The 27,514-nt window shown below is 36.9% G+C and overlaps 1 protein-coding gene across 3 annotated transcripts in view; it reads right to left on the minus strand.

The window, feature by feature from the left end:
* Window positions 1–27,514, minus strand: part of LOC150099333 (extracellular matrix organizing protein FRAS1-like) — a 1,385,483-nt gene that overhangs the window by 659,359 nt on the left and 698,610 nt on the right. For all 3 annotated transcript variants that reach the window (XM_090403569.1, XM_090403568.1, XM_090403570.1), the window contains one exon: window positions 11,991–12,153. In XM_090403569.1, coding sequence (XP_090259695.1) covers window positions 11,991–12,153 — 163 coding nt within the window. The remainder of the gene's footprint in view (window positions 1–11,990; window positions 12,154–27,514) is intronic.

Raw genomic sequence — 27,514 nt, forward strand, 5'->3', positions numbered from 1 at the left:
ATTTTTGGCCCTGTATCAGGACTCTAGTCTTTGTGTTGCTGCTACAATTTTGTTTAACTAGTCCGTTGATTACACCATGTTGGTATAGTCTCGCATATTGTGACAAACTAAATGTTTGTCACAATACGTTTTTGTGCTCTAAAGATGCTGGTTATAACACCAGGAAATATCAGCAATAAGTTAATAAATTAATTATTTACTTAGTTTCTGTGTTCTAATATGTACCGTTAAAAAATAAACAACATGTTCGATGAACACATAAGTCTGGCCACACGTCTGTCCTTTAGTAATAATTACTTAGTTTTCTTGACGATTGTAGGAGCTTCAGTCAGGTCAACCATTAGTGCAAATCATGTGGCTCCCACCTATGGAAAGGATTTCTTTTATTGCATTATTTTATTAATTTTATTATTTTTTTGTATTTTTATTTATTCTTTTATAGTCTGGAAATGCTACATACAGAAATAAGCAGGTGTGTTTATTTATTTATTTAGCTTCTTTACAATGGGAAAATTTAGAAATAACCAACTGTTTTCCAGAAAATTAGCTATCAAAAGTTATTATATATATAAACAATGACAGGGAGAGGGGTGTTTAAGGGTCAAAGCTGTATAGCTGAGAGGAGATCTGCACATCCTTTAAAACAGCATTTCCCAGAATTTTCCTACGATGGAACACTTCACAAATCCTGAAATTTTCATGGAACACCTTGGTTATTTTATAATATATTAATAATTAATTATGGCATAATCATAAAGAGTATTAGTACACTTATGTATATGGTGCGATATGTTGACAAATATAAAATTACATTTAAATCAGTTATCAATCACTGGACAAATGAAATCTTGTAGTATATTGTAGTTTCCTCAGGCCAACGTCATTAAATTAATTTGTGCTGATTTTCATTGACATATCCCATTCTGATCATCAAAAATTTATAATATTATTATAAGTACTTATGAGTGAATGCAGACTTTTTCTCCTGTGTGCTGGTAGTTTTCCCCTCCTTTTGTACATCCTGGAGATCGCTTTCTAGGCTGGTGATGGATGAATCACTATCTGTTGCATCACAAACACCTTCAATAAGAGATTTCTTAACACCAAAATTAAATAAAGTCCCTTGTCTCTTATTCATATTAAAATTTAAATCTGTAGGCCTATTACTTTTAAAAAATCATGGCACTATGGGTTCTAAACAAGCACTTTCACCCTACAATACAAACTTGCGAAGAAAGTATTCAGTATTACTAGATTTGAGAACTGGATACAAACTACTTTGATTTCAATTTCAGTGGAAAAATTTTATTTATACTTCTTTGCTGATTGGTCACTAACATTTGCAACACAGATGTTATTTCGTTCAGTTTTGAGAACAGAGGATATGCCACCCATTGTTGTAATCGGCTTGCAGGCAATTTTTATGACCGGTCATAAACAGTGGTATTCCCTTTCCCAAATTACTTCCATGTTTAAAAATACACGGCTTGGTCACTGACATCACGGAACACTTATTCACTTTGTGTTCCACAGAACACTGGTGTTCATTTCACCGGTGTTCTGTGGAACACAAAAAACCCTGCTTTAAAGGAATGCAGAGAACAGACTAGGGCTTCTAACATAATGTCCAATCCTCACCTTCTCGTGGTTCACCCTGTTAGGTATCTACCTGGATACTGAAAGAGCGAGGATGGGCTGGCAATTTGAGATTTAGCTGACCAAATTGTATTCTTATTGGCTTAACCCACAATTTAAAACGATGGTACAACATAACAGAACTTCATGCCAGCTGGGGTGTAGCTGGTTAAACAATCCCCCCCCCCTCCCCCCATTGTTTTTCAACAGGGAACCAGGGAGAACAGTAAAAAGTCAGCTGCTGCAACAACCCTGAAACACATCCCAACTCAACATCACCAGAGTTTAAGATCAGTACAGTCATCCCTCAACTTACATCGGGGGTTCGTTGCATTAGGAAGAACATAAGTTGATACATTAAATCAATAGAGTTATAGGGGTCAGGGACTTAACAGTAATAAGTATACTGTCATTTTAATGTTTAAACCTTATTATAAAACTGTACTGTGCATTACTGCCAGTATAAAACAGGAGAATAATCACCAAAATCTTCCTCCACAATCAAATCTTCATTACCTTCCCTATGTGAAGGACCAGGCTGCAGTTCTTCTGGTGTAACTTTTGTTTTTTTGATGAAAATGACCAATGTGCTTTGCTTATTCATCTTCTTCTTTTCATCATAAATGTATTTATAACAAGCAAGCGCATCATGTACTTTCCTTTCTACTAATAAGTAGCGTTCAACATGGGGGTCCATGCCTTCAACCATTTTGAGAACATCGCTAACTTCAGAGAACATTTCTGCAAGACCCTTCACTGTGAATTGTTTAACTACCTCTCCATGTTTCTCTTTTTCCTCTTCATTTTCTTGTTCTTCTTCTTTTACAGCATGTTGTTCTTCCAGTTCGACCAATTCTTCATTGGTCAACTCTTCAGGAGCACTTCCTATGAGTTGAGCTATATCATCATCATTTGCTTCGAGATTCAGATTGTTTGCTAGACCCACTATTTCTTCATTTAATTTAAGGTCTTAATTTTTTTCAAAACTTCCAAAATCATGCACAAACCTTTTTAATGTCTTTTCCATATGCCATTCATACATTGAGAGGTCACTTCCAAGTCACAGCAATATTTTAATAACATGATAAATATTGAATGTTTTTCAGAATTGCATGAGAGTCTGGTCATTTCCTTCATTAGCAGAAATGGCTTGTGAAAAATTTCTCCATAGATAATAAACCTTAAACACTACTAGAAATCTCTGATCCATCGGTTGGATGAATGAAGTAGTGTTTGGAGGGAGAAACATGACCTTGAACTTGGTGAAGATCATCGATATAAGATGGGTGACCTGGAGCATTATCTAGAATTAATAAAATTTTAAATTCTACATTTTCTTTCATGTTTTTCATTCCACTCACATAACAGTTGATTAAGGCATCCACAAACAATTTTTGAGTCATCTTCAACTTCTTATATCTCCACTAATGAACTAGAAGAGCATGCTTCTTAATGTTTTTGAAGGCTTGTGGATTCTCACTGTGCCATATCACAAATGGTTTCAGTTTATATCCAGCTACATAATCCCTCCTAACAGAATCGTAACATGGTCTTTAAGAGCTTTGAAACCAGGGGCATAGATTTTAGCTTTTTGTCGATGAATTGTCCACTAGGGCATTTTTTTCGAAACAAGGAGGTCTCATCCATATTAAATATTTGCTGTGGCAAATAATTTTCCTCTGTAATAATTTTATCCAATTTCTCCACAAATTCATTGGCAGCCTTCTCACCGGAACTTGTGGATTCACCATATATTTTCACATTATGCAATGCAAAATACTGCTTGAATCTCATGAACCAACCAGAAGCATTGAATTCATAGTCGTAATAGAACCCTGCTGTCTCTTTCAACATGTTGAAGAGACTTAATGCCATAGTGGTTATGGTCATAGTAATAAGGGGTATGGACTTTTGGTTCAAGTCTTCTATGCATGATGGAAGTAGCTTTTTTAATCACTGATATTTGTCACTATCGTCAATTTAATGGAAGCAGATCCTGTCATAGCTGCTACAATTTTATCCTTATTTTTCAAATTGGTTTGTGTAGAATGAGACCATCCGAAGTCATGTGCAATCACACTGACTGACTTACCAACTTCATGTTGCTTTATAAATTGCAACATTGTTTCAAGATCAATTGCTCACCTCTTTTTCTGTGATTCTTCACTAGTGTTTTAATTGGGAGTGTAGAGACCAAGTTGCACAAAATATCACAAAATAATTAACGATAAATACACAAATAACATTTGCGTATTTATCGTTATAAAACAGAAAATCAACAGAGAAACTGTTGAAGCCAAGTATCAGCTGCCAAGGGAGGTTCCTGTTGCTGTTGCCACTGAATTGTTGCTAAATAAAAACCTTTTTACTTTATGCTCACTTGTGTCTTGTTCAAAAGTATAGCCGAAAATGTTATTTATTACCTTATGAGATCACGGACGTATCTTTGAAAGGAAGTAACATGAACTGACGTAAGCTGGGGGATGACTGTACAACATAATAAGTCTGAATGGCAAAGAAATGGAACTACAAGAAGAATTGATTAAGTACATACTAGGTCGACAGAATAGGAGGTGACTGAAACATAAAAGACAAACACTCATGAGATCTTTCTAAGAAATAAATACAAACATTATATTCAGGCGATAACAATCAGGGAAAGGAAAAGTAGGAGTACTATAGTATTTGACACTAAATAACGAGGCCAATCTTCTTGAATGGCCAATACCAAGTAAAGTGATATAGGCAAATATCAGAGTGGGGAACTGGAGAATGAGACTTATTTGTTCCTATGGTCCCACAGAAGTTTCTACTTAGGTAGAAGTGGAGGAATTTTTTGAATCTTTAGAGAAAGCAACTGACACAATGAAAAAGGAAAAGTTGGTCCTCATTGGAGATCTAAATAGCAGAATAGGAAATGATTGTCAGACCTACAGAAATATTTTAGTAAAATTTGAAGAAAAGAGTAAAGCTAATAATAATGGCAAATATCAGTTAGATTTCTGCTCGGGGCATGGACTTGTTATTACTAACACAATGTTCTAACATAAAAATGTGCACAAATTCACATGGAGAGAAGAGGCAAGGAATAAGAAAAGTCTCATTGACTATGTTATTGTTGATAGTGATGTTTTCTCCCTGGTGCAGGACATCAGAGTGTACAGAGGATTTGAAATTGGAAGTGATCACTATTTAGTCTTGAGCAGGATAAAATTGAATTTCGTATTGAAAAGAAAAACATGTAAGAAAGTTTTAAATTGAATAAAAGTTGAGCAGCTATCAGATGTGAACTGTAGACTAAAATAAGCAAACATTATTCAAGAAAAACTGAAAGAGTTGGAGAATAGGAACCAAACTTTGGAGATTCAGTAGAAAGCCCTGAAGAAAACATTGACTGATTCAGCCAGAGAGGCATGTGGTGAGGTTGTCTACAAGGATAGAAAAATCAGAACTCCATGGTTGAGGACACAGGAAGTTAAAGAGGCAGTGAAAAAAAAGAAGAAAGCAAATTGAAAGTTCCTGGCGAATAAGTCAGCTTATTATTCAAATTAAGTGGATATTGAATCCGACATTATTTCTTAGCTGAATAAGAAGCTCAAAGATAGAAAATCTATCTAAGAGTTTCATGCCGAATATAGAAAACTATAAAAGTTCGGAGAGTCCAAGCGTAAGCTAACAGGTAGTAAAGGTTGGGTAAGCTCTGATCACTGTCCTTAGTATTTTCCCATTATTATTATTATTATTATTATTATTAGTGAGACCTCCAAGGAGTCCAAAGACTCATCGCGGGTGGACACCTGTCTCCACCACTACCAAATTTCTACTGCCAATCAACTACATCAACGCCATCCACCACCACAACAAGTATCTTTTGTCTGTAAATTGTGTGTGTTCTGAAGGGCCGATTTGTCTGTATGCGGGATGAAAAACCCGAGTTTCCAGGAGAAAAAACCTTGCTCCTAGGAGATGTATGCTGTTGTACATTATGGGAGAAGGTCACTACACAGACTGGTTTTGATTTTTTTTGAGGTCTCATCAGTGAGTAGGTAGACCTAGATGTAAATACTGAGGTTTTCCATATTCGACATGAAACTCTTAGATTTTCTATCGTTAGGTTTCTTATTCAGTTAAGAAATAATGTTGGATTCAATATCCATTTAATTTATATCTAGGTCTACCTACTCACTGATGAGACCTCAAAAAAGGCCGAAACCAGTCTAGGTAGTGACCTTCTCCCATAATGTATAACAGCATACATCTCCCAGGAGTTGTGTTTTACATTATGGGAAAAACTAAGGACAGTGATTGGAGCTTACTCCACCTTTAAGACGAGTTGCCCCAACATGTACCACCTGTTGGATTACACTTGGACTCATCAAACCTTTATAGTTTTCTATATTCGGCATGAAACTCTTAGATAGATTTTTTATCTTTGAGTTTCTTATACGGCTAAGAAATAATGTTGGATTCAATATTCACTTATTTTGAATAAAAATTTACTTCACCGAAGTGAAGCCTGTTGGCTCTTTATCTCAGTAAATCAGTTTATGTTCTTAGAGAATACAGAGATGTAAGAAAGCTAAACACTGTCAAACTAGCTAAACAAAAGTCATTTCTATGTTTTTATCAAAAACTTCCTTGGCAAAAACATAGAAAAATAAGTATCAGGAGGGGTAGCAAAATATTCTGAAACCTGTTGAAAAATCTCAGAAATGAAGGAAAGAATGCTGTAAAAGGAATTAGAGATGGTAAGGTGACATCAAAACTGGAGAAAAAATTATCGTTGATGTATGAAGTAATTACTTCGAAAAATTGCTGAATGAAACAAGCAGTGACAGCAAAGTGGTAAAAAACACACAACAGGCATGCAGTCAGTAATACATATCCATACTTGAAGTAGAAAAAGCCATCAAAAGTATGAAATGTGGAAACTAGCAGGAGTAGATGATATTCGACCAGCAATGCTCAAGTATGGAGGTGGTGGTGGAGAACTGCTTATGATAAGCGACAACTTATGTCCTCTAAGAGTGGAGGCTTTGGAAGGCAGTGAAACTAATGAATTTGAAAGCATATGCTGTGAGGTAGAGATAGGCAAGACGGGATATTTAGTGGAGTGTTGCTACAAACCAAGGAGCACAGAGGTTGGGGACCAGGAGATGTTTAGACAGTTGAGCTTGGCAAGTGCAAGAAGAATGATTGTTATGGGAAATATTAACTGCAGCAGTATAAATTGGGGAGAGGAAGATGCATGTAGCAATAAGGGAATGGAATTTCTAGAATTCTTGAGGGACAAATATCTTAGGCAACACGTAATAGAGGGAACAAGAAGTTCAAGAGTTTTGGATTTGGTCATAGCATCAGAAGAGTTGATAATAACTGAGATGACATCTTTCCCACCAGTTGGAGAGAGTGACCATGTATTTTGACTTGGAAGATGAATAGACATGCAGGAATATCAAAGAGATGGGAACATACGTGGAATTATAAGGGAGGTGATTATAATACTCTTAGACATCAACTTGGGGAAGTTTCATGGAGGGAGGAATTGGAAGGTCAGGATATTGTTAGTGCTTGGGAAATTGTGAAGAAATATTTATTAGCAGCAATAGTAGGCTGTATTCCACAAGTGAAGAAGAGGACACAATTTGGTGTAAAGTGGATGATAAACAATATTAAACAGGAGCTGCATGTGAAAAAGAGGCTATGGAAGAGATATAAGGAAACATGTGAAGGGCAGATGCATGAAGAATATAAGACACTAGACACAGGCCAAGAGAGTGACTAGTATGGTACGGAAGACGAAACTGGAATATGAGAAGAGATTGGCTCTAAGATTCAAAGAAAATCCTAGGGAATTTTTTAGCTATGTGGCCAGTAGGAGGAGCAATGATTGTGGAAGAATGACATTGTGGCATAAAAATGCCACAATGTCATTTCAATGAACACTTTATTGTGTATTTCATCCTGGAGGAGAAAATTTTAATACTAGAGGGAGAGGGCAGGTTCGAGGTTTAGAGGTGCAGGAGGAGAACGTGTTCCAAATACTGAGTACTCTGGATGTCAGTAAAGCTGTGAGACTGGATGGTATTTCACCACAAGTTTTGAGAGAATATGCTAAGGAACTGACAGCTCCTTTGACCTGGCTTTTGAATAAAAGTCTGGCTATGGGAAAGGTGCCCAGGGAATGGAAGGAAGGTAAGATGGTGCTATTGCATAAGGGCGGTAGCAGACCAGAAGTGTCTAATTATAGGCCAGTTTTTGTGTCATCAGTAGTTGTTAAGATCTTGAGAAATTAGTTAGGGACAGTATACAACATTGGGCAGATGAGGGTAATGTTATCTCTGAGATTCAACATGGATTTGCGAGGGAGTGCTCTTGTTTAAGTAATATGCTAGCCTTTTATAATAAAATTACAGGAGCAGTAGATGAGGAAAAAGCATATACTGCCATTTTCTTGGATTTAGTGAAGGCATTTGACAGGGTGCCACATGATAAGCTGATATTTAAGTTGCAGCATATAGGTTTGGATGTCAGATTGGTCAACTGGATTCAGGATTGGCTGTCCAATAGGTATCAGAGAGTTGTGTATGGTGGGGCAGTTTCAAGGAGGCAGAAGGTTATAAGTGGGGTCCCACAGGGCTCAGTACTGGGACCTATATTGTTTAACCTGTATATGAATGACATTGTCAATGGATTGCAGGGGGATATTCAGTTGTTTGCAGATGATGTGAAGCTGGGCAGGGTTATTAGTAATAGTGCAGATGTGGCAGCCCTTCAAGAGGATTTGAATAAACTGGATAGATAGGGAAATGAATGGGGGTGTTGGTTTAATGCAGCAAAATGTAAAGTCTTGAAGAAGTTTGGGAGACATCAGTGGGATGCTGCATACTCTATTCAAGGAGCTATACTGGAGGAAGTAGAGGAGACAAGAGATTTGGGATTGATGATTGATAGAAACCTATCAAGGGACATATTGCAAAGGTGGTGAAGGTAACACAGAGGATTGCTGCAATAATGAGAAGGATGCTGACCTGAAGAGATAAAAGAGTTATCATTCACTGTATAAGCCCCTGATCTGACCACACTTAGACTATTGTTCTCAAATTTGGTCACCAGGATTTGAAGGGGATAAATTAACCATGGAAAGGGTACAGAGGCAGATAACAAAGACAGTTTCAGAACTGTACAATGTTAGTTATGAGGATTGGCTGAGGGAATGTGGACTGCACATTTTGTTGGATAGAAGAAGGAGAGGTGATATGATTGAGACTTTTAAACTGTTGAGAGCTTGTTACAGGATTGACACTGGCAAGTTCTTTCGCTTGGTTGAACAGAGGGAAGGAGTGATGAGAAGGGGCCCCTCCCTGGAAGTTACGAAAGGAAGCTGTGAGCAAGAGGGTGAGGAGTGGTTTCTTTGCATGGAGGGTGGTTGAACCATGGAATGCATTGCCTGATAGAGTGGTGAGAGCAAGAACGGTCAATGAGTTTAACGAGGAGTATAATAGACTTTGTGTTTCTTAGGCGGGATCTCTCGTGATGAGGCTTTTGATTCCTTGGAGGCCTAAATAATGATAATAATAATAATAATAAAAGTATTATGGTTGCTGCACTGCATAGTTTTAAAGGCCTGAACAGAGGAACAAATTTCAGATGATTGGAGTAGAGCTCTCATAGCTGTACTCCAATATAGTACCCATATACCATTAGCGAAATAAAACAGAATGTGAGAATTACAGAGGTATTTGCCTATGAGTGTTCCTGGTAAGATTTATGAAAGTATACTTGAGAAATGGTTGAAAAGGATTGTGTAAGGTAAACTTGTTGAGGATTCAGGCCAAATACAGGCTGTCAGGTTCAATTTTCATTTTACGACAAATAGTTGAGAAATCATAGGAATATAACAAAGATCTGTATTTAAGTTTTGTCGATCTGGAAAAGGCATATGACAAGGTGCCAAGAGAGAAACTATTCAATACTCTACAGTTATATGGTGTCAATGGGGTATTACATCAAGCAATACTTAGTCTTTATTTGAGTTGTAAGTCAGCAGTTAGAATTGAAGGATGTACAGAAAGATGGTTCGATGTTAAATCTGGTGTCAGAAGGATGTACATTATCCCCTCTGTTATTCATTATTTATATTATTATTATTTGACACCTCCCAGGAGTCCAAGGACTCACTGAGGGATCATATTATGAATGAAACTGGTGTTAAATCTGATATCAAAATTTGAGATGTTAATCTGAACTCTTAGTCTCAACTCTAAACTGAGTAGAAGTGACGTTTGCACTCTACAGCACTTGGCTGCACGACGATAGACTTGAGTTTGAATCTAGTCGCTGCCTAGATTAACATTTTCTAAGCCTTTTCTCGATAGATTCCTGAGTTAGTCGATCTCTGGACAAGCAGGTTTTTTCTCCCGGAAACTCAGTTTTTCATCCCATAAACTCAAGAAAATCAGCCATCAAACCCACACTATTTTCAGACATTAAAAAAATATATTGTGTAAGAGTTAGGGACCACGAAATAGTGGCACTTGTTATCCGCCTTCTTCACTATGTACCGATTCATTAGTGATAGCCTTTGGCCAGCTATCTTTGATTTTCTACCCACTCAGTTTCTGCCCACAGATTGAACTGCCCACTCAGTCTCCGAAAGTTAGAGAGGGCAAAAACAGCCTCGCCTACTCCCAATGTGAGAACAAAATGGCGTTAGCTAATTTAGCTGATCTCAGCTCTTTACTTTATGCCGGTGAGTTATACTTTTAAATAAATCTGCTACAAGTCTGCCAGATTCCATTCCCTGACTAAATTGAATAACTATTGTAATCAATTTGGCATATCAGCAATATCAAGACAAAGACAATGAAAATAAACAGAAATATTGAAAATATCAACTGCTTTATGAATGGAAAACCTATAGAACAAGTAAAACATTTCAGCTATTTAGGAACAATTTTTAGTAAAGATGGTAAATTAAATATGTAAATAGACAACAGAATGAAAAAAGCTGGTAAGGTAGGAAGTCGAATGAACAATTTATGTGAAATGAGAGAGAGAAATTAGTCAAAACACTAAATTAGCTGTATACAAGACAGTGTTGAAACAAATTTTACCTTATGGATCTGAGAGCTGGGCTAGAAATAAAACACTTGACCAAAGACTAAAGACCCCAGATATGAGAGTCCTGAGAAAGATAAAAGGAGTGAACAGGCATCAATGGCAATATCATACTAAAAACGAGAATATTAGAAAAGAACTTGACATTGTTAGCATCCAGGAATGTGGTACTAGAGCTAATCTCAGGTGGTGTGGCCAATTAAACAGAATGTGAGAGAAAAGATTATCAAAAGAAGTATTTTCTGCCACCTATGGGGAAAAGACTCAGAGAAAGACCTAGATGGATATAGATACAGTATAAAGTACCTTAGAAGACAGAAATGTAAGATCAGATAATGTTGAAGTCTTGACAGGCAACAGACTGATTTGGAGGAAAATTCTTGATAGGAAGTTAGTAATGATGTAAGTTATGTATGTAGTACTATCATAATATCCTGTAAACCCCTTGAGGGTTCATGTCAGGAATCTGATGATGATGATGACAATGAAATATAGTGAGTATATAAAATGTTTCGTAAAACTGGACAAAAAAATTCCTATGAAACTTGTGAAATGTTAAGAGAATAGTCATAAAGTGATGATCAAAACTATTAGAGATCTCCATTATTCTCCATAATACAAAAAATATTGTAAAGGAAGATAAAAACAAAGAGAATGTTTCTTCTGTGTGTGTGTGGGGGGGGGCATGTGCGTGCGCGTGTGTGAAAAACCACCACTTGAGTATTCTCCATAAACTTATTTTTGATGGAATAGATGAAAATGTTCACCCATCCACACCTTAGGATGTTCCTATTTTCAAAAATGAAAATCAAAGTTCACAGGGCATTTTTTAGTAATGTGAAATAGATGTTGGTGGGATTCAGGGTCCCAAAACAGTGTACATACATGAATGCCAAGTGTTTACCAAACGAAGAGACAATTACTTTGAAAAGATCACAATGATTAATCCCTATTGTATAAGCAAGACTGTTTATAAGTAAATTGTCAAACTCATGGATTGCTACATTGCTAATTACAGTGCCAAGGTAAGTAAATATTAAAATACATTAACCTAGTGTAGCCATGACTAATTTAAAAGTCTTGGAAAAGAATAATAAGATAAAGAACTCATCTTATTATTTTCATTAATAACTAAGATATCTTGTAACATAATGCAATGTATATGTCCTACAAATTATTTTATTCATATTCATTTTGCAAAGACTGAATTCAAATTTAAAGCAAAGAAAGCTTACCTGAATAGGCTGATGAATCTCAATAACAGGAGGCAGATTTACTTTTGGATTTATTGTAATTGTAAATAATTGATTGGGTTGGATATTTCCATTTTTGTCACTGACATTAAAGTGAATTATATCATTAACTGCTTGACTTCCTATATCATATTTGGAAGTATATCTGTAATCCAAAATATGCAAAATATAATGTCTATTAGAATTATATAAATCATGAATATATAAAAAAAACAACTTCAAATAGGAACTTGATTTTTTCCACCTTTTCTGACATGCACTTTTTTATATTTTTGATTTTTTTATTTAAAGGCCAGTTTCATTTAACTAAGGATAAATAGGAAGTGTAGTAGATAAAGAGGTGCTAAGCAAGTAATACTTAAGTGTTGAAAGTTTATTTTTCACTTGGTCAGACTATAATAAATTTAGTTTAATCCTTTATCCAAGTGTGTGCAAACAAAGTTTGCACCTGAAAGTATCTTCAGGACTAGGGTAAAGTGGTACATCACCGAGCGACTCCTTGCAAAGGTGGAGCAAGCTACTAACACTCCTATCTCAGTATCTCCCATAATGCAAAACACGTCTCCTTGCGGATATGTATAATGTTATGCATTAAGGGAAGGGCCACTACCCAGACTAGTTTCAACCTTTATCCACACTTGGATAAAGGATTAAACTAAATTTATTATAATACTTAAGTGAATGATTCACACATTTGCAAAAGGCAATAGGAAATGTAATCATATAGATTGATTTTCTTTGCTCCCTTATACCACAATATTTCCAATAACACGTATTTCTTACATTATATCATTATGTCAAGAAAAATGTCCTGAATATAACCATGACAAGATAAGCAAATAAGTAGAACAGTTGTTTATTTAACAGCATAGAAATAAAGAGGTGTTTATTTATTTATTTAGCATCTTTTTATTTTATGCACATGATATTTATTTAGCACACGATAAACTGATATTTAAGTTACAGCACATTGGTTTATATGTTGGATTAGTCAACTGGGTTCAGGATTAGCTGTCTGATAGGTATCAGAGAGTTGTGTATGGTGAGGCAATATCAAGGAAGCAGAAGGTTACAAGTGGGAATCCACAGAGCTTAGTACTGGGACCTCTATTGTTTAACCTTTATATCAATGACATTGTCAATGGATCGCAAGGGGATATTCAATTGTTTGCAGATGTGGGAAGCTGGGAAGGGTTATTAGTAATAGTGCAGATGTGGCGGGCCTGCAAGAGGATTTGAATAAACTAGAAAGATGGGCAAATTAATGGGGATTTTGGTTTAATGCAAAGTCTTGAAGTCTGGGATACATCAATGGGAGGCTGCATACTCGATTGGAGGAGCTGTACTAGATGAAGCAGGGGAGAAAAGAAATCTGGGAGTGATAGAAAACTGATATTCAGGGGGACATGTTGCAAAGGTGGTGAAGGTAACCCAGAGGATTGCTGCAATACTAAGAAGGATGCTGACCTGCACAGATAGAAGAGTTATCATTCCATTGAATAAGACCCTGATCAGATTACACTTACACTATTGTTCTCAAATTTGGTCCCCAGGATTTGAAGGGGATAAATTATTATTATTATTATTATTATTATTAAACAAGACCTCATGGAGTCAAAGACTCATCTAGGAGGTCCTTTTATCTCACACACATCTCATCATACCGGGTCTTAAACACATTCAAACTCCTTGCAGACACCACACTCTCAGGCAAGGCATTCCAATCATTCACAACTCTGCACGAAAAAAACCTGCCTCTCACTCCCCTACTCACACCCTCTTTATACAGTTTCCAGGGATGACCTCTGGTTCTCCCCTGATCTCCCACTATTCGCTGTAGAACTTCTCCACCATTGATCCTATAGCAACCCCTTACCAACTTGTAGGTCTCTATCATATCTCCCCTCTTCCTTCTCTCCACTAGTCTCTGCAAATTACATCTTTTCAATCTTTCCTCATACTCGACATTCCAGAGGTCAGAAACTACCTTAGTCAGTCGCCTTTGGACCCTTTCCAACATCTCCTCATCCTTCTGAAAACCAGGTGACCAAATCTGGGCACAATAGTCCATGTGTGGCTTAATCAAAGCCTTATACAATGGAACAACAATCTCCCTACTTCTACACGTCAGTGTCCTCCTCATCATTCCCAGAAGTCTTTGTGTTGTCTTCACAATTTTGGCGATGTGACCCCTAAATTTTAGATCCTTATCCACTATCACTCCCAGATCTCTTATTTCCTCTACTTCCAACAATATATTCTTACCAAGCATAAATTCTGCATCCCATCTTTGTTTTCCAAATTTTAAAACCTTACATTTTGCAACATTGAACTCACACCCCCATTTGCTTGCCCAATCACTCAATTTATTCAAGTCTTCTTGCAAGGCCACAACATCTTCACTACTCTTTATGGTTCTTCCCAACTTTGCATCATCTGCAAACAACTGAATATCTCCATCCAAATCTTCGCCAATATCATTAATATACAAGTTAAATAGTAATGGCCCTAAAACAGATCCCTGAGGCACTCCACTAGTGACTTTCCTTTTCCTGGATATTGCACCCCCATACACAACTTGTTGATACCTATCAGATAGCCAGTCTCCAATCCAATGCACTAATCTAATATCCAACCCCATCTGCTCTAGTTTGACTGTCAACTTATCATGAGGCACTCTATCAAAAGCTTTTGCGAAATCCAAGTATATTACTGTGTATCCTTCTCCTCTGTCCAAGGAAGCAGTCACTTTATTGTAATAAGTAAGTAGATTACTTACTTATTAAAAGAAAATCAACTACTACCAAACTGCTTATAGAACTCGTCATTCGACAACAGATCAATTATTCCATTTCTGCCAAACAATAATAGACTCATTTCAGGAAAAACCAACAAAAAAGACAACTGCCATATTCCTTGATATGACTGCTGCTTTTGATCGTGTTTGGATCAAAAAATTAATACAAACAATACATGATATTGGAATTAGAGGAAACGCTTTAATCTGGATTGCTGATTTCATCAGAGGAAGAAAGATCAAAGTCAGAATCAATACAGCAATATCAAAAGAGCGGAGAACCTGGGCTGGTGTTCCCCAGGGCTCAGTACTCAGTCCCTTACTATTCCTTCTATATGTCAATAATATTCATCCCTACCTTACAGAAGACACAAAAGTAACTTGCTATGCAGATGATATAGCCATCTGGCACACTAGTGCTAAAATCAAAGAATCAGAGGAAATTCTAAACAAATCCATGAGAGGATTAGAAAAATGGTCAAACGAACTCAAACTTAAAATCAACCCAGACAAAACAAAACTAAGTACATTTAGTACAGACAGGAAAAATAGACATTCCTACAATCCCAAAGTCATGATCAATAACAAGCTAATTGAAAAAGTCACAAATCCAAAATACCTTGGTATTACGCTTGATCAGGAATTACGTTTTGCACAACACATCTCTAACACTTCCAACAGAGCTCTAAAAAAATTAAATATACTGAAAAGGCTTTGTGGAACAAATTGGGGTGCAAAGCCAAAAATCCTCAAAACTACTTACACTACACTAATAAGGCCAATAATGGAATATGCAGCACCTATCTGGTCACCTTCGGCTTCATCGGTAAAGAAAAACCTAGACAAAATACAAGCAAAAGCATCCAAGATTATCATTGGTGCAGTCTCATCCACTAACAACATCAGAGCCCAACAGGAATGTGGGCTTGACCTGCTGGAGGACAGACGAAAATTTGCCACCATAAAATTCATAAATAATATCAGAAGCTACCAAAGTGATCATGTCTCCCTAAAAACCTATGAACATTGGAACCAAATTTGCAGACTTCACAGATCATCGACTTTACAATATGATGACACTATCAGGAAAGAAATAGGTCTTGATCAGCTAAATGTCCACATAAACAAAGAACCTCTATTTTCCAGTCCTTTACCTTCAAATACCTTCATAAATCTAAACCTTACCAAACTCTGTACAAAAAAAGAACCAAAAGAAATGCTTAAAGAAAAAGGCCTAAATACCATCAACCTTCTTTCATCCTCCAAACAGGTTATTTGTTATACCGATGGATCATCAGACACCAATATGATTAATGGAGGCGCTGGTGTTCTCCTTCTACTCCCGAAAGGTGAAAAACTTTCAATAAAAGTTGGATCTGGGAGAATCGCTTCCAATTTTACCAGCGAACTCTACGCAATAATTAAAGCACTAGAAGCCTACTTAAATCTATCATCATCTCAACAATCTGAAGGAATTATAATTTACAGTGACTCAAGATCAGCTATGGAGGCAATCAAAAATGGCAATACCAAGCTCACACAAGACATCCATAAACTCTTAAATCATCTAAAGTGTTTAGGTAAAAGTTGCATTCTACAATGGATTCCTGCTCATGTAGGCATTGATCACAACGAAGCAGCTGATAAATTAGCAAAAGAGGCCAGAGAACTCAACCAAGAAACTCATATGATAACTCTTGCTGATGCCAATGCACTAGCAAAAGCTAAACTAATTCCATTGAAATCAGTGATACAACATCAAATTCCCGAGATCAATGCTGACAGAAGGACCTCCACTACGATAGCAAGACTACGAACAGGACATTATAGAGGAATGAAGATCAATACAGATGATACGAGAACATATAGAAACTGCAACAACTGCCCCAATACGGAACTGACACCCACTCACATCTTTACCTGTCCAGCAATTACAGCAGCCTTGCAAGAAATAGATCCTAATCCTGAACAACAGCTCTATACAAACAAAATCACAGACATAGCCAAAGCAGTACAAAGAGCGCACGGAAACATCTAAGACTCTTCAAAGGACAAGACAACAACAACAACAAGTAGATTACTAAAACACGACCTCCCTTTAGCAAATCCATGCTGTCCATCAAAGATTATACCATTGTTGTCAACCCAACTCTGGATTCTAGCTCTCACAAGCTTCTCCAACAACTTAACCACAACACCCGACACACAGATAGGCCTATAGTTTGATGCTTGAGTTCGATCACCTCCTTTATGAAGTGGCACAATCTTGCCCTCCTTCCACTCTTTAGGGACTTGACCAAGTGCAAGACTCGTATTAAAAAAATATGTCAAGGCAGGTGTCAACTCTCTGGCACATTCCTTCAGAATACGTGGTGATATATTATCAAGTCCCACAGCCTTATTTACATCTAGTTTACTCAACTCCCCAAACACCTCTTGCTCACTTACAGTCAGTCTCTCCTCCCCATCATCAACTGCTCTTAATCTCTCCATGAAGTCACATTCACAAGATTGAAAGATCTTTATGAACTGCTCATTAAGTATCTCCACCACACATTCTGCAACAGCTGTCTTTATACCATTTCCTCCAATCAATGTCATCCTTCCATAATCATTCTTTCTTTTGCTGGCTACATATCGAAAGAACTCCCTAGGATTCTTTTTAGCTTCATTAGCTAACTGCTGTTCATACCTCTCTTTAGCTACTCTCACCAACCAAGTCACTCTCCTTGCCTGGTCTTTGTAGAACTCATGAAATTGGTTACTTCCACTTCTCTTATGCTGCCTCCACAATGCCCTTTTTCTCTGTATTGCATGCTTAATCTCTTTATTCATCCATCTCACACCTAACTTATTTAACCTTCTCACCCGTGGTATACATTTAGACATTGCATCCACTAAATATTTTTTGAAAATCCCCCAAGCTGCATTGATCTCTTTTCCAGCTAACTCCTCATTCCATGCTACACCTGCAAGCTGTCTCCTGAGCTCTTCATAATCACCCCCCTTGTAGTTCCACATATACCCTTTTTTCACAGGGGTCCTTGCACTGCTGGCAACCACCCAAGTAATCACCTCATGGTCACTTTCACCAATTGGTGGATGATTTGATACCTCATTGATAATTACATCCTCCGATGAGATGACCAAATCCAAGACCCTTAATCCTCTTGTGCCCTCTGTTACATACTGTCTGAGGTAGTTATCCCTCAAAAACTCAAGAAACTCATTTTCTTTACTTCCAGTTGCTATCTCTTCATTCCAGTCTATATTGCCATAATTAAAATCACCCATAATGATCACCCTTTTCTTATTTGCTTGGCTTATTTGACTATACATTTCACTATCACCACCATCCACATTACCAGGTCTATAACAACATCCCACCAAGTATTTGATTCTATTCACCTCTATCTCACACCATACTGCCTCAAAACCACTGGCCCCATTTCCCCCTTGCATCTCTACCTTGTATGGACATAACTCTTTCTCTATCATCAATAGCACTCCCCCTCCCTTTTTACCCCTTCTATCCTCACGAAAATTCACCAAATTAACTGTGGAAAGGGTGCAGAGGCAGATAACAAAGATGGTTTTAGGACTGTACAATGTTAATTATAAGGATTGGCTGAGGAATGTTTACTACAGAGTTTGGCGGATAGAAGAAGGAGAGGTGATATGATCAAGACTTTTAAACTGTTGAGAGGCAGTTACAGGATGGACAATGGGAGTTCTTTCACTTGATGGAGCAGCAGGAAGGAGCGATGACAAAGGGTCATCCCAGGAAGTTATGAAAGGAAGTTGTGAGCAAGAGGGTGAGGAGTGGTTTCTTTGCGTGGAGGGTGGTGGAGCCGTGCAATGCATTGCCTGATAGAGTGGTGAGAGCAAGAATGGTCAATGAGTTCAAGGAGTGGTATGATAGACTTTGTATTTCCTAGGAAGGATCTCCCATAATTATTATTCATAATAATAATAATAATAATAATAATAATAATTTACAATGGTAACATAAAAAAAGTTAATTACTATTTGCTGTAAACATTGTCCAGTCTAGTATTATTATCATAGTATTAAATACACAGGAATCTGCCACTCCGAATACTTTCTATTATGATAATATTATACTCTAGATGTAAACAGGTATGCAAGTTCCGCCCTAGGCAGACTTAAGTCTTGTGGTAGAAGGCTGACAATAACTAAAATAAAATATACATCATATTATTTCTAATTGTTTCTAAGCTTCACATTTTTACAAATGCAAAGTTTCTGTGCTTCACATTTTTTTTGAACCAAAAAAAATTCTCTATTACCAAACCATGTACCATGGGTCCATGGATATGAAGCTGGTGACATGGATAGGATAAGCAAGTGGTTCATATAAATGTATAGGCTCACTTAAACCTTTTGTGGGTTTAGCTACATAAAAAAAAATCTCATAGGACTGATTATTTGCATAATTAGTACTGTCAGTTAAGTTACATATTGTTAGTAGTTTACAGAACTATCTATGGTATTTTAATCTTTCTTTCTTACAAAAATAAAATTTTAGTTAGGTTTAGTTAGTTAGGTGAATACAAAGTCCTGTCTTATGTTATTATTCTTATAACTTTTCTGACCTCCATAGAGTCACAAGACTCATTGTGGGAGGTCAACACAAAGTCAATCATACTACTCCTTAAACTCATCCACTAACTGCATGTTTACCACCCTCTCAGGCAATGTATTCCATGCTCCTACCACTCTCCATGGTAGGAGCATGGAATACGTTGCCTTCTTACCCTTTTACTCACCACTCCCTTTTGCAACTTCCAGGAATGACCTCCTTGTTCTTGCTCCTTCCACCTAGTTATACTATATAAAAATCTCCTCAGTGTTAACACAATAATAACCCTTCGACAGTTTAAATGTTTCAATCATATCCCCCCTCCCCAACTTTGTCTTCTATCAACCAAACTGCAGTCTGGTTGCAAATTTAACCTCAATCTGTCCTCATAATGAATTGTACAGTCCTGATATAATTTTTGTTATCCATCTCTACACTCTATCCAAGGTTACTTCATTCCCTTGATATCCCAGTGACCTAATCTGAGCACAGAAATTCAAATGTGGTCTGATCAAACCTTTAATACAATGGGACCACCACACTTTTATCTCTTGCAGTCATTGTCCTCCTCGACATTTCAGTAATTCTCTGAAGTTGCCTTCACAGTCTTTGTAATACATCCTCAAAACTTCAAATCTCTATCCATAATCACCCCAAGATCCTTTATTTCCTCCACTTCTTACAGTAAAACCCCACCAAGTAAGTATGAAAAATCCCATCTGCAAATCCAATTTTAAAATCCTACTATTAGCTGCATTAAAATAATATCTCCATTCCTTTGCCCACCTTTCTAGCCTATTCAAATCCTCTTAAAAAACTGAAACATCAGCATTATACTAATAATCCTCCCAAGCTTCATATCATCTGCAAATAACTGAACATATCCCTATAATAAATTTAGTTTAATCCTTTATCCAAGTGTAAGCAAATAAAGTTTGCACCTGAAGTATCAGGTGAAAACTTACCTGATACTTCAAACTTACCCTTAGGAAGGGCCAATACTCTTCCCTTAATGCATAGCATTATACATGTCCCCAAGGAGATGTGCTTTGCATTATGGGAGATACTAAGACAAGTGATGAGAGCTTAGTCCACCTTTACCATGAGTTGCCTTAGTCCTGAAGATACTTCAGGTGCAAACTTTGTTTGCTTACATTGGATAAAGGATTAAACTAAATTTATTATAGTCTAACCAAGTGGGAAAAAAACTTCCAAGATCTGAACATATCCCTGCAGTCCTGTGACAATCTCATTGACACAAAGAATGAACAGCAATGGTCCTGAACTGAACCCTCTGGAACTCCACTTGTGAGAAACACTGTCACAAACACCTCATAAAACACTCTGATATCTACAAGAATAAGTGCCTCCGTAGCGTAATTGGAAGAATGATGGTACGTTGCGCCCTTCAAATGGAAAAGGCCTAAGTTCGATTCTCATCATGACGGGAGGAATCTTTATATGGACGTTTTTCAATCGAAAGTAAGTTAGCTGATCTCATACAGAGGTCGCAAGGTTTTTTCTCCCAGAAACTCGGGTTTTTCATCCTGCATACAGACAAATCGGCCCATCAGAACGCACACGAATAATAATAATAATATTAATATTATAATAATAGAAAACCAATCACCAATTCATTCCACTAACCGAATATCTAAACCCATATGCTGCAACTTAAAAATCAACTTATAATGTGGCTCCCTGTCAAATTCCTTTGTAAAATCCAAACAAATGACAGTGTGTGCCTTAACCGTGCTACCGGCCAAGACGTCTATAGATGTCAAGGTTATCATGGTTGCGAAGTGCATATTAAAATTGTAACACCATTGATATTACATTGAAATATATGATGGATACTAAGCATATGAGGATGAGTATTTGATCCATAATGGCCGGTAAGGTGGTTAACCTCATCCAGTGCTCTTGTTATTACTCTATTGTAAAAAGTTACCAGATTATTAAAACAAGAGTACCCTTTAACAAATCTATGCTGACCCACATAAATAATATTGTCCTCATTTGTCCAAGTCTGTATGTGAACTCGTACCAATTTTTCCAAAATCTTAACAACTACATAAGAAATATAAACAGGCCTATAGTTTGATACCTACATTCTATTACCACCCTTATGCAATCTTAACCTCCTTCCACTCTCCAGGAACCTGTCCCATTGCAAGGCTGTCATTAAACAGCCAAGTTAATGGCACAGTCAGTTCCATAGCACATTCCCCTAAAACATGTAGTGAAATTCCATCTGGTTCCCCCCCCCCCTCCACCACCACCTTATTGACATTATCACAATCAGTATTTTGAATACATCCTCTTCCTTCACTTCTAACACTTCATCACTCATTATCCTTCAAGGAATATAGCTTGCTTCACCAGGATGAAGCAGCACTCTAATAAACTGATCATTAAATAGTTAAACTATGTCATCTGCTTTTTTAACTTGATTCCCATCTCCATCCAGCAAGGTAATCTGCCCACTATCATTTTTCCACCTACTTGTCACATAGCAAAAATACTCCTTGGGATTATCCTTGGATTGCAGTGCCAGTCTCTTCTCATATTCTAATTTTTCTCTCTTTACAATACTAGTCACTTTCCTAGACTGAGCCCTATATTCATTATGCAATTGTTCTCCATCTCTCTCTTTATATGTTTTCTATAATATTTTTTTCTTCTGTAATTCCCCTTTTATTTCTCTCTTCATCCATTTGACACCAAATTGCTTTATTTTCTTCGCTCAAAATATACAGTAAATGTGAAAATGAAATTAAAAGAAGGATAGTTATGGGGGGTAAAAGCTATGTTAAACTTAACAAAAATTATAAAAGATAGAGGTGTGAATGTGTGTAATAGTGTGTAATGTAAGGCCACGAACATTAAAATTCTGAAAGCTTTGGTATTTCCAGTAGTGACATATGGATGTGAAAGCTGGATTATTAAGAAGAAAGTGAACTGATTCATTTGAATTATGGGCATGGAAAAGACTATTAAGAATCCCATGGACTGCAGGAAAAGTGAACGTGGCGGCCGTGTTGAATTGTGCTGGAAAAACATGTTTTTAAATTAAAGTATAGTGTGCCTTTTTGTCTCAAATTGTGCAGCAGTTGTGCTTCGGTTGTATACAAGTGTCCTTCAGTGTTATTATTGTTTGGAATTCTGTTATATATATATGTATTGTGTTTTGCTGCTGTTTGTTTCACTACTTCAGTGACTAAAGACGGTGTCCAACAAGAAACGTAAGTCAGTGGCTCGCACAACTTCTCTACAAAAGTCTGGCTCTGCGTTGGATTTTTTGCAGTGGATGTATTGCAGAAACTGTTATATGAATGCACCGAGGAATGTGAAGGATCTGTGAACTGTTTGACTAAATGAGAAGAATGAAAACATCGACGTATATGAGAGGTCGGGATAGGCTGGAGAGATTAGGCATGGAAGCAGACGGTGGAACCATAGCGGATGAACTTCTGTAATTGAGTTTGGGAAAATGAAAAGTGACCTTCATCTTTTGCAAGAGGAATTGGAAGTGCTCAATAAGGGGAATTCTGGAAATTAAATCTGAGTTAAATGGGTTGAATAAAGAAATTAGGACTATGGTGATTACTCTAGCTGAAGTAACCAGAACAGGATTAAGTATGGGAGAGTCTTTGGTGATTGATGAAGAAATAAATAGAATCGGAGTGATTGGGAGTCAACAGAATGAAAGCACGAGAGGTCTAGAAGAAACGAGATGTCATGAGAGTGAGGGAGTAAGTAAAAGAGCGTTGAGTAATGAAACTGGGAGAGTCATGCTGAATAGCATAAAAAATGAGGCCTTGAGTGATTCTTGTTTGGACTTGAATGAAGTTATGAGTGGTAAAATATATGGTGATTCTATAATTAAGGGTATGGAGAGTGGTATGCCTGAGGAGTGCTTGGCTGGTGGAACAATAGAGAGAGTGACTTTAGCAATAAAGAGAAGGCATGAAGTAGAAAATATGATAGTTATGGTGGGTACAAATGACCTGAGTGGTAGTATAAATCATGTAGCAAAAGATTTAAGAACATTATTAGCTATCGTGAAAAAGAAAAGTGTCAATGGGAGGATAGTGTGTGTGTGTGTGTGCTGTCTCGTTTTGACAATTATGAGTAAAGTAGACGAGCGATGATAATGAATAATATGATTGCAAGAATGTGCAAAAAAGAGGTCGGGAATTTGTTGATGTTTGGGGTGTGCTTGAAGGAAAAAGACAGCTATATGCAAGAGATGGGTTGCATCTGAACATGGAAGGTCATAAGCGATTGAAGGAGTTACTATTTTCTGAACAAGTTGAAGTAATTGGGCAGGGAAACTAAAATTGAAAAGGTTGAGTGTAAGAGAGAGAAACTTAAGCAGTGATTGTATAATTGTTGATCTTTATTTGCAGAATAAATTGCAGAATAGAGGGGATAAAAATCAGCAAGAGACTACTGAAATTAGTGACATGTATATCAGTTCTAAAGCTGGTACAAGAACTAAAGGGAATCTGCAATTTTTGTATACAAATGCAAGAAGCATTCGAAATAAGAGGGAAGAATTTTTGGCATTAGTCAGTGCAATCTCACCAAAAGTTGTAGGCATTAGTGAAACTTGGCTGTCAGCAGAAGATGTGGTCACTAGAATTGAATGTGATGGGTACAGTATTTTAAGGGAGGATAGAGAAGATAGAATGGGGGGGAGGAGTACTGTTGATGATAGCTGATGTATTGCATCCAAAGAAAGTAGTATATCAAGATGATAGACATGTGAATGATAGTACATTTGACCAACGCAACCAAATATACAGTTGGTTGCTGCTATAGGCCAGGGGGTGATGTTGAATTCATGCATCAGCAAATTAGTGCAATGCAGGTTTAGTGATTATTATGGGGGATTTTAATTATGGTGATATCAATTGGAAGGAGGAAATATCATATGGCAAAAAGAAAATGAAGTTCATACATCTTCTATGAAATAATTACTTGAAATAGCACATAACTGAAGGGACACGTGGTGTGAGAGTGTTGGACCTGGTCATTGGTTCAGAGGATATATGCATAAGTAAGGTGTCCTCATTAACTCCAATTGATGAGAGTGATCATGTGGTATTGACTTGGGAGGTTGAAAAATTTGTGTATTTCTCTCTTAAGAAGGAGTATATACAGAATTACCAGTTAGGCGATTATAACAAACTTCGGAGTGAGCTTGCAGCAGTCCCATAGCAGAACATATTGCAGGGGAAAGATGTTAGCAGTGCATGAGATAAAATCAGCGGGTATCTGAGGAAGGCAATAACAGACTGTGTCCCCATGGTCAGGAAGACAAACAAGGTAGGCATTAGATGGATGAGTAGTAGTATCAAGCTTGATCTGCAAAAAAAGAAAATGTTATGGAGAATTTACAAGGAGAAAGGTGATCAGTACACCCATGAGCAGTACAAGGCTCATGCTAGGAAGGTTACCACCATAGTAAGAAAAGCTAAATCAGATTAAGAGCAGACCTTAGCCAAGGAGATCAAGAGTAACCCCAAAGAGTTTTTCCAATATGTGGTAAGTAAAAGGAAGAATGACTTCATAAGGATAACCTTAGTGGCTGCTGATGGTATCGAGGTGACCAATTCAGATGTAATAGTAGAGTTACTGAGTAATCACTTTTCAAAAGTCTATCACCCAAGTGAGAATATCTCTGTACCTGTAGCAATAACTAATGTGAAAATTGAATTTAAAAAATCAGCGGTACTTAGTATATTGCGAAATTTAAATGTGAACACTGCTGTAGGTTTAGATGGAATATCAGTTGTGGTGTTGCGAGAATGTGCAAAGGAATTGTCAACGCCTCTTACTTGGTTATTTAACTTAAGTTTGAACTCTGTTATGATCCCTAAGGAGTGGAAGGAAGGCAAAGTACCTTTATTTATGCTGATACCTTTGCATAAAGGTGGCTCTAAGACTGCGGTAGTTAATTACAGACCAATCACCATCTCAGGAGTGGTGATAAAAGTATTGGAAAAGTTGGTTATGGACAGAATTCAAGGATGGGTAAATCAGGATATGATACTCTATAGGACCAACATGGTTTTGGAAAAGGTCGATCCTGACTTAGCAATTTATTAGCTTTTTATAATAGAATGACATCTGAATTGGATAAAGGAAATGGCTACACAGTGGTACTTCTGGATTTTGCTAAGGCTTTTGACAGGATATCCCATGGAACACAATTATGCAAATTGGAGCAGATGGGAATGGATACTAAACTGGTGATATGGATAGGAGAATGGCTCAGGGAGAGATACCAGAAGGTGGTGTATAGAGGAGCAGAGTCCAGGATGAAGCAGGTGACCAGTGGTGTGTCTCAGGGCCTCTGTGCTTGGTCCATTGTTTAATTTGTACATAAACGTTTGTATATATTCGGAGATATTCGGTTGTTTGCTGATGATGCAAAGTTGGGTAGCACAATAAAAAATCAAGACTGTGTTGAGAGTTTTCAGGATGATTTAAAAAAGGAAATGGATATCAGTTCAATGTGAAAAAGTGTAAAGTTATGCATTTTGGAATTAAAAGATTATCAGCTGTGTACTACATTGATGGAACAGTACTCCAAGAGATTGATGAGGCTAGGGACTTAGCGGTGTTGGTAGATAGGGAGATGAAGTTCAGGAAACATATTGCTAAGGTGTCCAATATTGCACATAGGATTACTTGGTTATTGAGGAACACACTAACATCCAGAGATAAAGAGGTTATTATTCCCCTTTATAAAGCGTTGATACTTCCACATTTGGATTACTGTGCTCAGGTCTGGTTACCTGGATTCCTTGGAGATGAGGAGGTTGTGGAATGGGTTCAGAGGAGAGTGACTAAGTTGGTGAGTGATGTAAAAAATGCTCCCTACATTAATAAATTGGATTGCAGAGGTTGGTTGATAGGCAGAGAAGAGGGGATATGATAGAAACATTTAAATTACTAAAAGGTTTTTATAAGATTGATGCAGGGGAAATGTTTCAGCTGCGTGATAGTGATGGAAGAACAAGAGGTCATCCCTAGAAATTAAGGAAAAGTGTGGTTAACAAGGATGTAGGAATGAGGTTTTTTGCCTGGAGAGTGGTGAATGAGTGGAATGCACTGCCTTACTCAGTTGTGAGTTCTTTGTCTGTAAATGAATTCAAGAACAGTATGATAGATATTGTTTTGATAGTTTGTGTCTACAGCGATGAGTCTACTGACTCCATCGAGATACCCATAATAATAATAATAATAATAATAATAATAATAATAATAAAGACAGAATGCACCTTGGAGGCAATGATTGCTAAACAGAAGATGATGTACTTTGGATATATTATGTGAGCAGATGAACGATTAGAAAAGACAGTTATAGATGGAAAGACATTGAGGGAATGAGAAGAAGAGGAAAACTACAAAAGAGTGTGATGTACAACATAAAAGAAATTACAACTGCTGAAAGAAACAACAAGAGACCGAGTAGGATGGGTAGCTTTTGTTCACAAGATCATTTGTAAAAGAAGAGTTGAAAATGACTGGATAGCACATAGCAACAAAAGGTGAGAAGTAGTGTTGAGGAGGAAATTACACCTTTTTTTTTTTTTTTTTTTTTTGAGGCTGAAGAAGCTATGACTATGATGTGTTTATGCCAGAAATGAGTGAAAGTGTAAGTCATTCTAGAAGAGAAGTCTGATTCTATCTGATATCTGATAATCTCTCTTGCAAGAAATAACACTTTGTGTTAACGTGTCTTTTTTTTTTTTTTTTTTTTGTGTCTGTAATCTCTTCTAATAAAGTAGGTTAATATATTGTAAGATTTCCATTAATTCACTTGAGTTTTAAAATTTCATCTTCAAATTTACAAGATTTTTATTATTTTTTTTCAAAAATGTCAATCAACTAATGTTAGCCATTTTCCAAATGAGTTAGACATTTTTCATGTGTTATGGAATTTTGTTATAAACAGACAATTTAATTTCTCCTGTAAATTTAAGGATTCAAGACATAAGAAATCCTAGCATGATTAGAAATTACACTATAATTCACTAAGGTCCTAGAAAGGACCTCCCATGATGAGCCTTTTGACTCCATGGAGGACTA

This window comes from Typopeltis vanoorti, chromosome 14 (assembly GCF_054136105.1).
Source record: "Typopeltis vanoorti isolate ZY-2024b chromosome 14, IOZ_Tvanoo_1.0, whole genome shotgun sequence".
NCBI classification, from domain to species: domain Eukaryota; kingdom Metazoa; phylum Arthropoda; class Arachnida; order Uropygi; family Thelyphonidae; genus Typopeltis; species Typopeltis vanoorti.